This window comes from Sander lucioperca, chromosome 11 (genome assembly GCF_008315115.2).
Source record: "Sander lucioperca isolate FBNREF2018 chromosome 11, SLUC_FBN_1.2, whole genome shotgun sequence".
Classification (NCBI taxonomy): domain Eukaryota; kingdom Metazoa; phylum Chordata; class Actinopteri; order Perciformes; family Percidae; genus Sander; species Sander lucioperca.
The window spans coordinates 25999666-26015322 of NC_050183.1; the positions used below are offsets into that span (position 1 = coordinate 25999666).

General features: G+C 43.8%; 1 protein-coding gene across 1 annotated transcript in view; it reads right to left on the reverse strand.

Annotated features, from left to right (window-relative positions):
* Positions 1–15657, reverse strand: part of scfd2 (sec1 family domain containing 2) — a 114992-nt gene that overhangs the window by 49960 nt on the left and 49375 nt on the right. The window contains exon 5 of the mRNA XM_031311947.2: positions 13206–13494. Coding sequence (XP_031167807.1) covers positions 13206–13494 — 289 coding nt within the window. The remainder of the gene's footprint in view (positions 1–13205; positions 13495–15657) is intronic.

Consider the following 15657-nt stretch of genomic DNA (forward strand, 5'->3'; position numbering starts at 1 on the left):
TGCTCAGCCTCTTGACTGGCGCAGTGATGCGAGGAGGCCTATCAGAGGGCGGCTGCTCCCACCTGAGAGACAGATGTTAGTGTCATGTGTGTGAGTCCATGAGTCTACACAGGCGGACGGGAGAGGGCTAGACCTGCCACAGTCATGCTATAAAATGCACATTAGTGTGTCTAATAGCACTTCGGAAAGAAATAACACTCCACGAGCACTTAGATATTCTGATGATATGATTATTTACACTCTGTTCATAACTCAACAGGTTGTGCTCCAATCTTAAGTCGCAGTGTGTTTAACACTCTGTGTATGATCCATTTCCAACATTGGAATCAGACATCACAGCACTAATGTCACTGTGTTTCATTAAAATAGAGAGGTTGTGTACAACTGTGAAACTCTGGAGTGATGTTGCTGAGGAATTGTGAACACACACACACACACACACACACACACACACACACACAGCAGCAATGTGTGAGGGAGGGAGGCGTGGAGAAGGAAAAGGAGTAAATTAAAACCACACATCCCATCCTGGAAATAACACATTCTCTGCAGCGGATTTTCTTAGGATCTGCGATCGCTACAGTACGGAAGAGGGAAATTAAAGCATGGCCAAAAATAGTTAGTGTTTTCAATACTCAATGGGGAGTATCAATATGGGCGCTCTGGCCTTAGGGTGAGAGGCGACAGTTATAAGGGAGGTGTGTGTGTATATGTGTTCTAATGTGTTAATTTTCTGGGGGAGGGGGGGCTGGGTTTACACTGGCCTCACTGTAGCAATCCTTGCTGCAGACAGTCATTATCGCCGTTTATACACCCACGCTGTGTTGGATGGCGGTGATAACGGCAGCTTAACAGCCCTCTCCGCCGAAATGTTTCTCACCATCTGCGAGACTGCAGTGGAAACATTATACACACACACACACACACACACACACACAGTGCGTCTCACTATCTTTGTGGGGACCCGTCATTGACATAATGCATTCCCTAGCCCCTTACCCTAACCATAACCATCACAACTAAATGCCTAACCTTAACCTTTACCCTCACCCTAACCATAACCTAATTCTAACCCTAATCCTAAAACCAAGTCTTAACCCTCAAACAGACCTTTAAAGTTGTGGGGTCCAGCATTTTGGCCCCACAAAGCTGTCTGGACCCCACACGTATACTGTATTCCCGATTTTTGGACCCCACGAATATAGTTAAACAAGAACACACACACACACACACACACACACACACACACACACACACACACACACACACACACACACACACACACACACACACACACACAGTCAGTTCATCCATCCATCCATCCATCCATCTCTGGCCATAAGAGAGAGACGTTTACCTGGCTGGACAGAGAGTGGGCTGAGTTGGATGTGATAGTGCTGAGCTCGCAGACACAGTGCAGACGTCAAGCAGCTGTCGGCATCAAAGACCAGTCGAGAGTGTGTGTGTGTGTGTGTGTGTGTGTGTGTGTGTGTGTGTGTGTGTGTGTGTGTGAATGAGAGAGTGTGAGTGGCAGAAGCAGACAGAAGATAAGATGGTATGATGGAGAGGCAGACAGAAAGTGTGATGGAGAAATAGGTTCTATTGATAGTAGGATTTAAGTGATATCTCCCGCAACAGCCTGTGCTTTATCAGACTAAATCAACTCAGCACAGACTAACAGCGACACCTTACATTTAGGGCTGGGTGTCGAACCTCAGCACCCTCCGATATTAGCCTGTAGCACTTGTGTATTGCTACACAAAAATTTATTAAAAAGTGTTGGAAGAAAGAAGAGATTAAACAAATATTAAGAATATGCTTACCTTTGAAACCAAATGATTTCATACTGGGTATTTTGGTGACGATTTGACAGACAAGAATACAATGTATTTATTAGAGATTCTACTCCTAACAGCCAAGAAGATGATCACAGTTGCCTTGCTGAGGCCCCAACCTCCAACAGTAGCACAATGGAAAGAAAGGGTGAAAAATGTCTATCTAATGGAGACACTCACAGCAAGACTCCCGTTAAAAATGGACTATTTTCTAGTCAAAGGGTCTCCAATCACACAGAGTTTATCAAGACTGTGCCAAAAATGAGCTGTGTACCTGCCTCTTAAAAACCACTTGACTGTTCCTACGTTTTATGTACTAGGTAATTTAGTATTCTAGTATATCTGCATGGATAAATATTATGGATCTGTATACGCACTGTACACTGTTTGACATGTCACTGATATGAAATTGAAGTATATGTGCGTGTATTAGTAGGTGTATACAGTAGATGTGTGTGTATATATATATACATATATAATTGGGGCTGAGAAGTGAAAACAACTTTGTCATAGTTCTGAGAAAACTATTTCATTTGTCATAATCTGTATGTGCTTTCTTTCATTTGTCATCAGCTATTTCCAGATTTCAATAACTTGTTTCGTATGTTGTAAATGTTAGAGCTGCATCCTGTGTAGGAAAAGTCTTGTACGGCTGTTTAGTGTCAAGAGAAAAATATAACACAGAGGCATTCAGGATGTTCAGCTTATTTGTTAAACAGAAGAAAACGGCAATAGTTTGAACTGCTTGCTCTCATCAAAATGAAATCACAAATCTGATAGCACAGCAACAGCGAAAACCCAAAACCAATGGAATATTATGTTTTCATGCCAAAGTAATCCCAAGTATGGAGATCTAAGTGTCATACATGCGAGTGTTTTTCACTCTTAGCTTAACTGAATTTTCTCTAACCAAATTATGCTTTCAAGCATCAAAACTAGGATACATGAGCTACATATGCATGAGTCCAGAACCTTCCAGCATGTAAATGACCCAACAGAAAAACCACAACGTTTCACCATTGAACACTGGAGATGAAGCACGTAGACCATTAAGTGATTAAGAATATCACATAGCAGAAGAACTCAGCCCAAACATTCCCTCTGACACCCCACCCCCTCGTGTCTGGCCAGTTTGGGGGTCAGCTGAGAGGGAGGAGCTAGGAGATAAGCCTATCTCCCACTGTGTCCATCACACTACAGCAGATACCAACAGACGCAACAGAAAGTGACCAGACACGCCAGACCGCAAAGCAAAGAAAGACTCTTTTTCTCCTCATTCCTTGCTATCTCCTTCTATCTATTGGCTAGACCTGCATTCCTCCGCAGGGACACTTTGATAGCACAGACCATTACCTCTTCATGATTTACGATTGCCTAAAGACACTCAGAGAGGAGTATGACATGTACTAAACAAAGCAGGGAGTATGGTATGGAAAACAAAAGAACAAAAACTAAAGGGGGGAAAATGGGGGAGGAGAGAAAAATGTGTATTTCTTTGCCTCTCTGCTAGATGAGGGGGTGTAAGAGGAGAGGGGTTGTTAAAAATAAAAAAAATAAAAAAAAAAGAGGGAGAAAGAGGTAGGGGAGTAAGGGGCGTTCCCGCTGGCTCAGGCCTTGATTAACACCAGGCCTCCTGACAGGAAATGACCCGGCCAGCTCATAGCGCCAGGAGAGCTTCCATCTGGTGTCGAGGCCGTGGAGGAATTCTCCACCCAGGAGAACGGGGCCAAAGAACCTCGAAACGGAATGAATACGTTTCAATTTCAGGAGCGCTAGATTGGTCCCACTGCTCGTACAGGATGCTAACACAGAAAAGCATCATTCTGTTCCTGTTGTTTAAGGGATGTAGTCAAAAGCCAAAAGCAGTGCTGAGCTGCAGCCTTTTTTTTTTTAACTCTAGGCCTCAAAAATCATGAACACGTCACATGATATGTAAAAGAATAAAAAGTGGCAGAACTGCTTCTGGTATCCTTTTAACCACTGGCGCACATGGAAGGGAATAAAGTACACAGAGGAAGGAAGGAAGAATTATGACTAAGAAAGTCATAAAAAAACAAACATGTCCAGGCACTCAAGGTTGGTTAAAAGAAGTGATCGGCTTGAGCCTTCCTCTGGGTTTTTACTCTAGGCCTCAAAAATCATGAACACGTCACAAGATTTTATTGACAGCCGATGAAGACACGTTTACAGCTAGATGTCCATCGAGGAGCGTTAGATGAAAGTAGGTTAGGGAGTTCCTCAGATTTAAAAAAAAAAAGAAAGAAGGAGGAAGTCGAACTGGCTGGGGGGAGAGAGGGGGTGGAGAGCGAGAGAGAGAGAGAGTGGGAGAGGGGACAGTTTGGGGAGGAAAGCGGGTACATTAGGACAGGTCATCTTTCACTGCTGACTGGAATCCCAAACGTAAACAAGTTCTTCCGCACCAACAGATGAAATGCAGATATACTGTAAAAAACAGACTCTCACAGGCGCACACACAGTCAACCAGAGTCATACACTTATTTATGAATGTTGTTTTTGAGCCAAGACAGTTGTTTCTATTTGGCCATTTGACTAAAGATAAGGCACAAACAGAGACCCATATACATCCACAAACACACTTCGCTCGATGGTGTTTTAAGCCCCCACCGTCGACTTCAAGGCAGCGCTGCGACCGTCGACTTCAAGGCACCTAACCCTAACCTTAACGCTAACCCTTGCCTAACCCTGGTGCCTTCCATGCAGCGCTGTCTGGAAGACGACATTGGGGGCTTAAAACACCAAACACTTCTTTAAATTCTTTCTCTCAGTCTAAGTGCTGCACAGACTGCAAAGCAGAAACGTATGTATGTTGATCAAGAGCGATGTCTTCCAAGAGGAGCCAAGGAGTCCGTGCAGAAGACGAGAGAGGCAAGCGGGTAGAGCGTGTTGGCTGGACTCCTCCGCTGACCCTCCGTCTGACCCGCGCCTGCCCTGACGCGTGTGCAGGGGCCAAGGGCCGTTGTCTCGGTTAGAGTCCCTCTGGAGCCGGCGTGTATCTGTGTTTGGTGTGCATTTCTGCCATGGCTTTGTTGAACGAGTGAGTGTGTGTCTATTCGCAAGTCTGTGTGGGATCGGGATAGTGTCCTCTTTTTCATACTACAAGCCCGATTCCCAGCGGAGATCTAAGTGCTTATGAGCCTTTTATGATGTGCATTTCCTGTCATAAATAACAAGCAGAGGAATTCTCCGCTGAGCGCTAACACACTCCATAAAACAAACAGAGGTGTAAACTACACTCTGGGCCAGCTCTGTGAAATGTAGCCGACAAACTGGGGATACTACTGACTGCAATGGTTTGACAGATGATGGTTTGCTTCTGAGTGATAATACTACAGATTCCTGTGTTTGTTACTGCATATGGTACAGTACTACAGTATTTACTGTAATACATATGCAAATAGATCTCTTTCCCTTCCCGGTTGTTTCATACTATTTCATTGCAAAGTCAAAATGAATCCTGGAACGATGCAGTAGGGTTGAAGTTTTACCACTAACCAAGCGGCGTCGTCACTTCTGTTTCTGGTGTGTTTCAGTTCTTCAGTTTCGTTTTGACTTGACATTGTACTCTGGAGGAATGGGATAAACTTACACAAGCTTTTATTGAGTTCTAAAATGTAATGTGTTTTGATCAGGTACTTACCAAGCATCTAGCATAGAGCAATAGAAGAAGTGTATGATTGTTGCTTTGTGCAACTATCCATTCATGTATCCAGTGGTGGAATGTAACTAAGTACATTTACTTTCTACTTCTACTCCGCTACATTTCAGAGAGAAATATTGTACTTTTTACTCCACTACATTCAACTGTTGCACACAAAACACACGTAGTTTATAAAATCTGATGTTTTATTATAAACTACCCAACAGTATATGGGCCTACAAGTACAGCTGAAATGATTAGCCCATTAAACACTTAGTACTTTTACAGTGTGGTATTAGTACCTTTACTTTTTTTAAGTAAAGGATGTGAATACTTCTTCCACCACTGCATGTATCCATCCATCCATTTAAAACCTTACGGGTCAGTATCCTTGTTGTGAACAGCAAGTGGAGCAGAAAACACATCTTTTGGTGTATGTGTATTTTTTTTAACTAATAAACAAACAAAGTGTGAAAAGTGTTTGTCAAAGCTCAATGAATGCAAAAAGAGAAGAATTGTTTGCATTGTCCTGCGTTTTTATTAAAGCTAATTTGAAAAAGTACATAGATGTGGGATACCCATCAGAAAAAACTAGACTCCAAAAAGTTACTAAAATGTCTATTTTCAAGCTTTCATTTTGACCTGCTAAATAGACCAACGGTCTGCTCAAAAAAGAAAGCAAAACGAATTTTAGAAGCAGTGCGATTGCATTCAAAGTCATACGTATGGAAAGACGCAATTAGACAAACATTTGCCTAGGGAATCACAAATTGATACAGAGGTGCGTCCACGCAAGTTGAAAATGTTTCTACTTGAGCTAAAAGTTTGTGCTTACCCCGGGGCATTATGAATCTGCTTCATGAACATACAGAGATGAGAGGAACAAGGAGAGACTGGAGGGAAATAAGAGAAAGACCCAGACACACTCCCACAGACACGTTCGGTGCAAACATTGCCAGCTAAATAACAGTTAACATACAGATGGTAACTAATTAACTGTTTAGGATGAAAAAACACAAATGGTTCAGCGGTCAAATTTGTGCAAATGAAGCAAGGTTAACACCTTAAAGTGTTCATATTATGCTCCTTTTCAGGTTCATTATTGTATTTAGAGGTTTTATAAGAATAGGTTTACATGGTTTAATTTTCAAAAAACACCATATTTTTGTTGTACTGCACATTGCTGCAGCTCCTCTTTTCACCCTGTGTGTTGAGCTCTCTGTTTTAGCTACAGAGTGAGACATCTCACTGCTGTTCCATCTTTGTTGGGAGTCGCACATGCTCAGTAGCTAGGTAAGGACTACTAGCCAGTCAGAAGCAGAGTATGAGGGCGTGCCCTGACAGTACCTAGGTAAGGACTACTAGCCAGTCAGAAGCAGAGTATGAGGGCGTGCCCTGACAGTACCTAGGTAAGGACTACTAGCCAGTCAGAAGCAGAGTAAGAGGGTGTGCCCTGACAGTAGCTAGGTAAGGACTACTAGCCAGTCAGAAGCAGAGTATGAGGGCGTGCCCTGACAGTACCTAGGTAAGGACCACTAGCCAGTCAGAAGCAGAGTATGAGGGCGTGCCCTGACAGTAGCTAGGTAAGGACTACTAGCCAGTCAGAAGCAGAGTATGAGGGCGTGCCATGCTAGCAGCTAGGCGAGCATTATAACGTGTGTTCCAAAGTGACCACGTTTGTCTCTGAAGTAAAGGCTGGACTACAATAGAGCTGTTTGGAGCAGTTTGTGAACAGTGTTTTCTGTTGGAGATGGTAAGTCCCTTTGGGGTGGACTTTGGGCTTTTTCACTTTGTAAACCTATAATGTGCACAAAAAAGATATACAACACAATAAAGGAAAGGGAAAAAGTCAAAAAGCATAATGAGCACTTTAATAGACGGCATATTCCAAGCCTTATCTTGCATCTAAACTATAACTACACACGCTTTAGTTACAGTATACATCACTCTAAGAGCGTCAGTGATGGGACCGTCAACATTAAAAGAGTGACAAGGCAAAACTGTCGTAGTGACACTTGCACAATCTCCCTTGTTCCCTGTCGGAGACAGTTTTCCCACATGTGGAAAACATGTTTGAAAGTTTATCTACAGTATATTGCCATGTTGCTAAACTGCCTCAGAGTTGTAGCCATTTGTTACCCTGAATGGCTGTTACCTTCTGTCTAGTCTCTATCCACGACGTTCCACTGCCGGGATTGCTCCGGTACCACGGAAATTCCGCCAGATTTCACTCTCTTGTCACTCCGTTACCTTCCGCTTTCTTTGTGTTGTACTTTTAAACTCCGGCTGATTTGTGAGGACTATGGTTAACTGCTCCTCAGATCTCAGAGTTTTCTGTTGCACGACTAAAACTACTTTTGAACATACACATGTTCCACCAAAACAAGTTCCTTCCTGAGACTATTTAGCAGCGGCACCGCGGCTCCATCCGGCGCTTAACGCCGCCCATGACGATTGTGATTGGTTTAAAGAAAGGCCAATAAACCAGAACATGTTTTTCTCCCATTCCAGAATGCTGTGTGGACTAGCCAGACCCTCCTTTGCAGCGCTGTGGAGGAAGGTCTGGCAAAGCGAGACTACCTTCTATCACACTGTCCTTTGGGTCCAAATTAGCCCAACCCTGAGGAGAGGAAATTAGTAACTGGGATAGATACAAGGAAACAAGGGTACAGTATTGAGACCCGACCACCGTGTTTAAGTGCTGACTGGGGAGCAGACTTGGTGGGGTGCGACTGTGTGTGTGGCCCTGCCTGTTCACCAGGCCTGTCTGGCCCGCCAGTGAGGAGCTGATGAGCCTGTGTTAATTAAAGCCTGAGCTCCATGTCATCAGCTTATCTGATGAAGTGAGCTAGAGATAACAATGCCACCGGCTGCTTTGTTCACCCCGGGGTTGTACGGTTTTCACCTCATACATCTATGTGTGGTATTTGTGTGTTTGTGTAACAGAGGAGGAAGTAAAGAAAGACCACCAATTAAAAATAATTGGGACTAATTTCATAAACACAGTGCAACAGGGGAAATATATTTAATCAGCCGCGATCATTAGACCAACTTATGCTCCACTTCCCCCTGCAAACCAGCCTGGTGCTGCAGGGCCTCAGGGAGAGGGAAGAAGAATGAAACAGAGGGTTGTAAAAAGAGAGAAAGAGGGAAAAAAAATGGAAAAGGAAATAAAAAAATAAAAAAAACAAAACAAAGAAAAGAAAAGTTTGAGGAGTAGGCAGATGGAGAGTTGGTGGCCAGAGTTATGTATGATCCCTTTCATGTCCCTTGACTGGCCCGTGTTGCCGTGCCAACCCAAACAGCGGTGTTGGGGAGGTCCGACTCTCCTACTGCTCCCCCTCTTCCTTGCCCCGCGCACACCCCTCTGACAGGATGAATAACAAACCCAATGTGTTTCTGAGGCTGCTGCAACTTCCAGTTACAATCCACGTCTTGCTCTAAAAAACATTATTTTGTGACCTTCTTCCCTTCTTCTGTCACTGCTGCCAGTAAATCACTATCATCGCCATCTGGGGACTGGGATTTCACATTCTCACTACTGGAGCTGCACACCCACACACGGACATAAGTACAGACAAACTATGATCCATCATTCTGAGCTAGAATGATGTCCTACGGTGAAGAATTAGGAACATTTGGGTTGGCCTGCTCTCTTTCTCAGCCCACTGCGCCACAATGCTGAGAGAAGGAAAGAAGAAATTTGAAAGGAGAAGAGGGAGGGGGGGGGGGGTTTGATTCTGCACCAAAGGCTGACAGGAAACAAATCCATGAAGAAGTCAGAGGAACACTCATTTGCGCTCTGTTACCAGCATCAGTGTCGTTTCTTTGCCACAACTGAACAAGAGATTAACAGTAACAGCTTGGAGCTGTTTACAACCTGCACACATCACACACACCACCCATGCACACCACAGACTGTCTGGCAACACCCAATCAGACTCCAGGTTTTGGGAGAGCAGTGGGTTCCTTATCCAATCACACAGTTTTTTTTCTCTAATCGCCGCGTTTGCCTATGACCACGGCTCTTTCCACATGCGGTGTTGGCTGTAGAGCGTTTGGTTTAAGAGCTCATTTCCCAGGCTGCAATGAGCACAATCATCTTCTTGGATAAATACTGTTCAACCCTTTAATCAACGCCATACCCTAAGACAACAATGCAGACTATCAATATACTGTTCAGTCCTGTAGAATATGAATGTTCATTTCACATGCACAGACACATGCAGTGATGAAAACGTTGCATTACGTACACAAATGCACATAGAGGCACAAGTAAACTTGAAAAACCAAAACTCTTTATAAAACACTTTGAAGGGGTCTGTTTAGGCTGCTCTACTGTCCTTCCTCTGGTGTGAAGCTGCAAGACCAAGCACTGTGGTGAGAAACTTTTTTGAAAGGGTAAGTCTGTGATATTTCTTCTTTTGTCAACATATTCCATGAAAAGACCAAACCAAACAACGAATTGATCCTACTAACTTGCCTGTGTAGCTAAAGCCTGATATAGCTATTCTATATAGCTCCATTGTTGTTCAAAAACTACACATTAAACACTTTAATGAGCCACAGTGTTGTTCCTTTATTACCACGAACATAGGCACAGTAGTTTTTTTATTTTGAGTCAATGTCATATCCACTGTCCTGTTGCCGTAAATACTCATTTGCACACCAACTCTGTCGCTGAAAATAGTCCCCAACAAAAAGACTATTTACTGGTAGTTATTCAATTTTGCTAAAAACTACAGTGCCCAGCAGTTTCAGGAACGTATTTAGCCTTTAAAAAAAGTATACATTTGTGACCCAAAAGTATACATTTGTGACCCAAGAGTTAGTTAGTTAGTTCTTAAAGGAACACGCCGACTTATTGTACTATTGTACTATATACTTTGTCTTATTCCCCGTATACCCCAGAGATAGATAAGTCCATACATACCCTTCTCATCTCCGTGAGTGTCGTAACTCTGTCCGACGGCTCCACCGGTAGCTTAGCCTAGCACGAATCCTGAAGGTAATCGGTTCCATCTAGCCTACTGCTCCCAATAAGTGACAAAAAAATTTGTATACGCTGTGACTATACAAATCACAACATGTAAATAGGAACATGTTGCCGTTATTTTGTCACTTATTGGGAGCAGTAGGCTAGTTGGAACCGATTACCTCCACAACACGCACAGAGATGAGAAGGGTATGTATGGACTTATCTAACTCTGGGGGATACGGTGAGTAAGCTAAAGTCCCAATAAGTCAGTGTGTTCCTTTAAGAGTAGTTTAGTGGGACAATTAGAAGAGTCAGAATGCAGTAAGCATTTATCCTATAATATATCCCTATAAATAAAGGTGCATATGCTCCTCACAGCTTTTGTAACAAACAGTTGCTTTCTGCTCACAAATGCAAACTGGGAAAACAACTTTTTTAACCCTCTCACCGGCCTTACTGTAAAAAACTACGAGTTCATGGATGTTTGATGCTGCACCGCAGAAGGTCTACCAGGACTGACAGGAAACATGGAATAGAACAACAATCTCCAGTGTGAAGTAGTCTAAGGAACACTATTTCCTGAAGATGCTCTTTAATTAAGTTCCCAGAAGGAGGTAGTTAGCCGGGTCGGGGTGTGTTGCATTAGCCTGTCCTCTGTAGAGTCCTAAACTTACTTGTCCTTATTTCTTCTCTTTGTTTCTGCCATTCTTGTGTGTGTGTGTGTGTGTGTGTGTGTGTGTGTGTATTATTCTTGTGTTTCTGCATGCGCTGTAGCCAAGGGGAGCAAAATAGAAGAATTTGTAAAAACATTGTTCTCATGGCGACCAGGTTTCATTCAACGTCTGGTTTCAATTTGAGTCTTTTAATTGGAGGAGAATGTCACAATCAGTGTTTTGCTCTGGATGCGGAGAGAGACGACCTCCCGCCTCACGTTACCCCAGCCAAGCACTTCATCGCCTGCCATAAAAACTCTCCCAGACGCTCGTGCGTGCGCATACACGCGTTCACATTTAAAAGCAGGGTGCACACACTGCTGAATTCCTCTGGACGGGCAAGACATGCGCACGCACGCACGCACAAACGCACACACACACACACACACACACACACACACACACACACACACACACACACACACACACACCTTTTTCTGTCTAAAACGCACCTGGCACACTATGACAGGGTAATTTCCAATGAAGTGTTTATAACAGAGAGTCAGGTTTTTTAACATGAGCCACATCTCTCAGCCTTTGCCTGCCAAGAGGCCCCACAATTCCAAGCTGCACTTAGCCAAGTAGAACAGGAAGAGAGAAAGACAGAGTATGAGAAGGTAAAGAGTGAAAAAGAGCAAGAGGGATCAACAACCTTTATTAGTGCTTTACATAGATTTACCAACCCTATATATACTATATGAGCCTATGTGCGATATGAGCTGAAAAACAGCCCAAACAGCAGCATATTATTTCAGGGTGTGTGCTAAGGTACGGAGCGGGCCAAAACTAAAAGTAGCTCTAATTATGAACTGTGTGGCAGGGGAGGAGACCATGTATGTGTGTGTGTGTGTGTGTGTGTGTGTGTGTGTGTGTGTGTGTGTGTGTGTGTGAGTGTGTGTGTGTGTCTGTGTGCACAGGCCCAAGGTTAAAGACGCCATTACTCTGGGAGGTACAGCTGGCTGTGGTGTGGAGGTAGACGCTTAATTCATCTTAAGGCCTTGATCTGCTCTACCACACAGTTACCAGCTCAGCTTAACCAGCAATGACTCTGGCGGTGCACAAAGGAACCAAAGGCTACATCTATATTACTACGTTTTGGTTAAAAAACATGAATATCTTTTACTACGTTTACGGCTGCCCCTGTTTTGGTTTGAAAACTCTGTTGTTTGTAGTCTAGACGGGGCAGAAACTGAGACCTTTAAAAATGATGATGCATGTCAGTCAGTGGTATCGGTTAGGTAGGATTACAAACCTTTCAGTAACTGTACCACCTCATCGATGGTCCAAGCAAATAAATCCTTACTTTTCGCCATTGTTGTTCTCTCAAAGTATTTTCTGTATTTTAAACTAATACAGCCAAGATTTTCAACTGCAGAGTAACATCAGACAATCTGTTTACACTGGTACACGCATGCCCAGTGGATGTGAATGGTCACGTGATATGTGTTGTCAGATGTTTTAATATAGACGGAGATTAGTTCCGCAATGGAGCTTAAAACTGTGTGATTGTTTTTGTGTGAAAACACCGCTTAAAAATGAAAAAGTACTAGTGTAGATGTAACCAAAGAAACCAGTAGACATACACTGGTGCCTATGAACCACACAAACAACGTTTTCATATATCTGTCAGCTGTACAGGTAGTCTTATTGTCGTGCCAGAAGGGCTGTAGATGTCAAAGAGAAGGGTAATTTCTCCCTCACACTTATCCACATGCACAAAGTTCAGACATTCCTACACCCGACTATTTGTGTAACTGCTTGCCAAACTGACCAGAAAGCGTGTGTACTGTAGGTGTATGCGTGAAAGAGTGTGATGCAGGATTAGAGAGAAGGATGGGGTGTGAAGACTTTGATACAAATCCTCCCATTAACAGCACTGGAGGCAGGAAATAAACAAACAATCAGCTGTTCCCACTCTCCTACTGCAAGTTCTCTCCTTTTCGACCATCAGCAAATTTGGCAACCTGAGCATGCTCCTGGAAGCAATCAGGAAAATTGTGATCGCATTAACTCTCTCTCACCGGTGAGTTTCTGGAGCAAGGGGCTGAGTTCAGTCTCTCGGGTGATGACCAGGGTGAGCGCTCCTATCAGCTCCCTCTCCAGCTTCTCCAGCGTGCCCTGGGTATCCTGGTCTGCGGGCTGCGCCTCGTCAGCCAGGGAGTATAGGTAAACCAGCAGGAGGATCAGCTCATCAGGCCCGCATTCATCCTCCCTGGACCTCCACCCCAGGGTGCTGTCCTCACCTCCGCGGGGCTTCATCAAGGGCAGCAGCTGCCTCAGCACAACGGGGAAATCGGAGTCTCCAAGAGCCTGTCACACGCACGCACGCACACACATGCACGCGCGCGCACGCACCCACACACACCCACACACACACACACACAGAGAAAATGGATGGTTAGTCAGAAGACAGCAATTTTTTCAACTTTCAACTTTTTTTCTCAGAATTCTGACTTTAAAACTCAGATTCTTTCATGTGGCCCTAATCCTCTTCCGTAGGCTCCAGAGGGAGCTGTGCAAAGTCTTATAAATGACCTCAAGTGATGTCACTTGAGTCAGCATCAGTTGGGTCTGAAGACTACAGGTTTAAAAATGAAAAAAATATGGAGGTGGGGAGTTAGAAAGAAGTGAGATTACCAGACCTCTGTAGTCCGCTCCTCATGTCTATTTGAGGATAGCGGCTCGAGGCTACATTAGCCGCTACTAGCAGCCGAACAGTCGTTGGTCAAAAACTATCCATTGTGAGTCTGACAACTTCGAAATCAGTGGAGTACTCTTTTAAAGGAATAGTTCGACATTTTGGGAAATCTTTTCAGCTTTCTTGCCGAGGGTTAGACGAGAAGATTGATGCCACTCTCATGTCTGTACGGTAAATATGAAGGTATCAGCCGGTCAGCTTAGCATAAAGACTGGAAACAGCTAATAAACACATTTGATCTTGTTTGTTTAGTTAAGTGTAAAAATATGGTTGATTAATTGATTAATCAGCTGAGTCCCCCTGTTGACTTGCATTATGATTCAAAGATTATTTACATAATTTGATAATACCTATTTATTAGTCTGCAGTCCTATTAGCTGGCGTCCTAGAGCGCACAGTGTGAGTGAGCTCATCGTTCCATTCGCTAATTTTACAGCTTTGTGAGTGGCTGAGGTAATGCTTAATTTGGTTTCTTTCTTTTGTTGGATTTGCATGGGCACTGAACTGTTTTCTCTTTCTTTCTATCACACACACACACACACACACACACACACACACACACACACACACACACACACACACACACACACACACACACACACGGGGCAATGTTTAGGTGCAGTGACCTGTTTTCGTGAGCCTGTCAGAGCGTCAGTCCCTAACGATGGTTGCGCTCTAACATGCTGTAACTCACCGGACCATTTTTAGAACACTGGCCACTCACAACAAGAGTAAGCTCATAGACATATAAAACAAGGGTGTGGAGCTAATCTGTCCAAAAATGTAATGAAAATAAGCCTAAAAAAAGGGGCATAACGGAGGCAACGGGGGTCACAGAGTGGAGGGAGACAGTGGAAAACAAAGATATTGAGATATTACAAGAGGAATTAAGTTTCACATGGTAGTATAAAGTAATGGATTGTTGACAGTGGACAGAATGTTTGTGTCAGATAGAGCTACATATGCCCCCCGTGGATATATTTCATTTTAATGAGGGATTCCTCTGTGAAAAGCTTTGTGTTCCTCTCACTAAGACAAACAGGCTCTGAGAACGAGGGGCTTTGGGCCTTGTGGTGGGCCCACTGCGGGGATCCTGTGTCTGACCCAGAAGAACTCTTCACTGAGCCAAAGACGCAATACAATAAGACCCAAAGACGGGGAGCCAAAGCCAGGGAACTGACTGACTGTCCCTCATGAAGTAGTGGCTGAGGAGAATACTTTTTGGGGGGAAATTACTGTCCCTGTTTGAGTGTTCACAATACAAGGTCTACATCAGTGACTCTGTTGATGTTAATGATTTACTTGATCATAAATATAAAGTTATACATTGCTGCATGAACAGACACTGCTGATATTTGCATCGGTCACATCCTCCCAGCATTCCCAGGTATCAAGAGAACACAGCTCTCCGGCTTGTCTGTTCCTCCTCCTCTGCCTCAGACCCCGGCCAACCACTTGCCCTTCGGGACCGTTCAAACATAATCTCACCACACATTTTTCTACTGAAACATTGTGAAATCAAATACCTCTCCAAGTTGCACTCATTGGAACTGCCAAACAATATTTGGGATCTTTCCCCCTGGCTCGTTTTGCTGGTGGACGGCAGCGAGGAGAGAAAGACAAATAATATTAAGGATTTCTTTTTGAAATGTAAATGGCTAAACACTTTCTCTTTCACCTCTCACATTACAATTATCGATCGCCTACACTTCATTGGATCCTCAAAGCTGGCCTGAGAAGTACCTTCAGAAGCTCTCAGTATGGGTCAGTGTGGA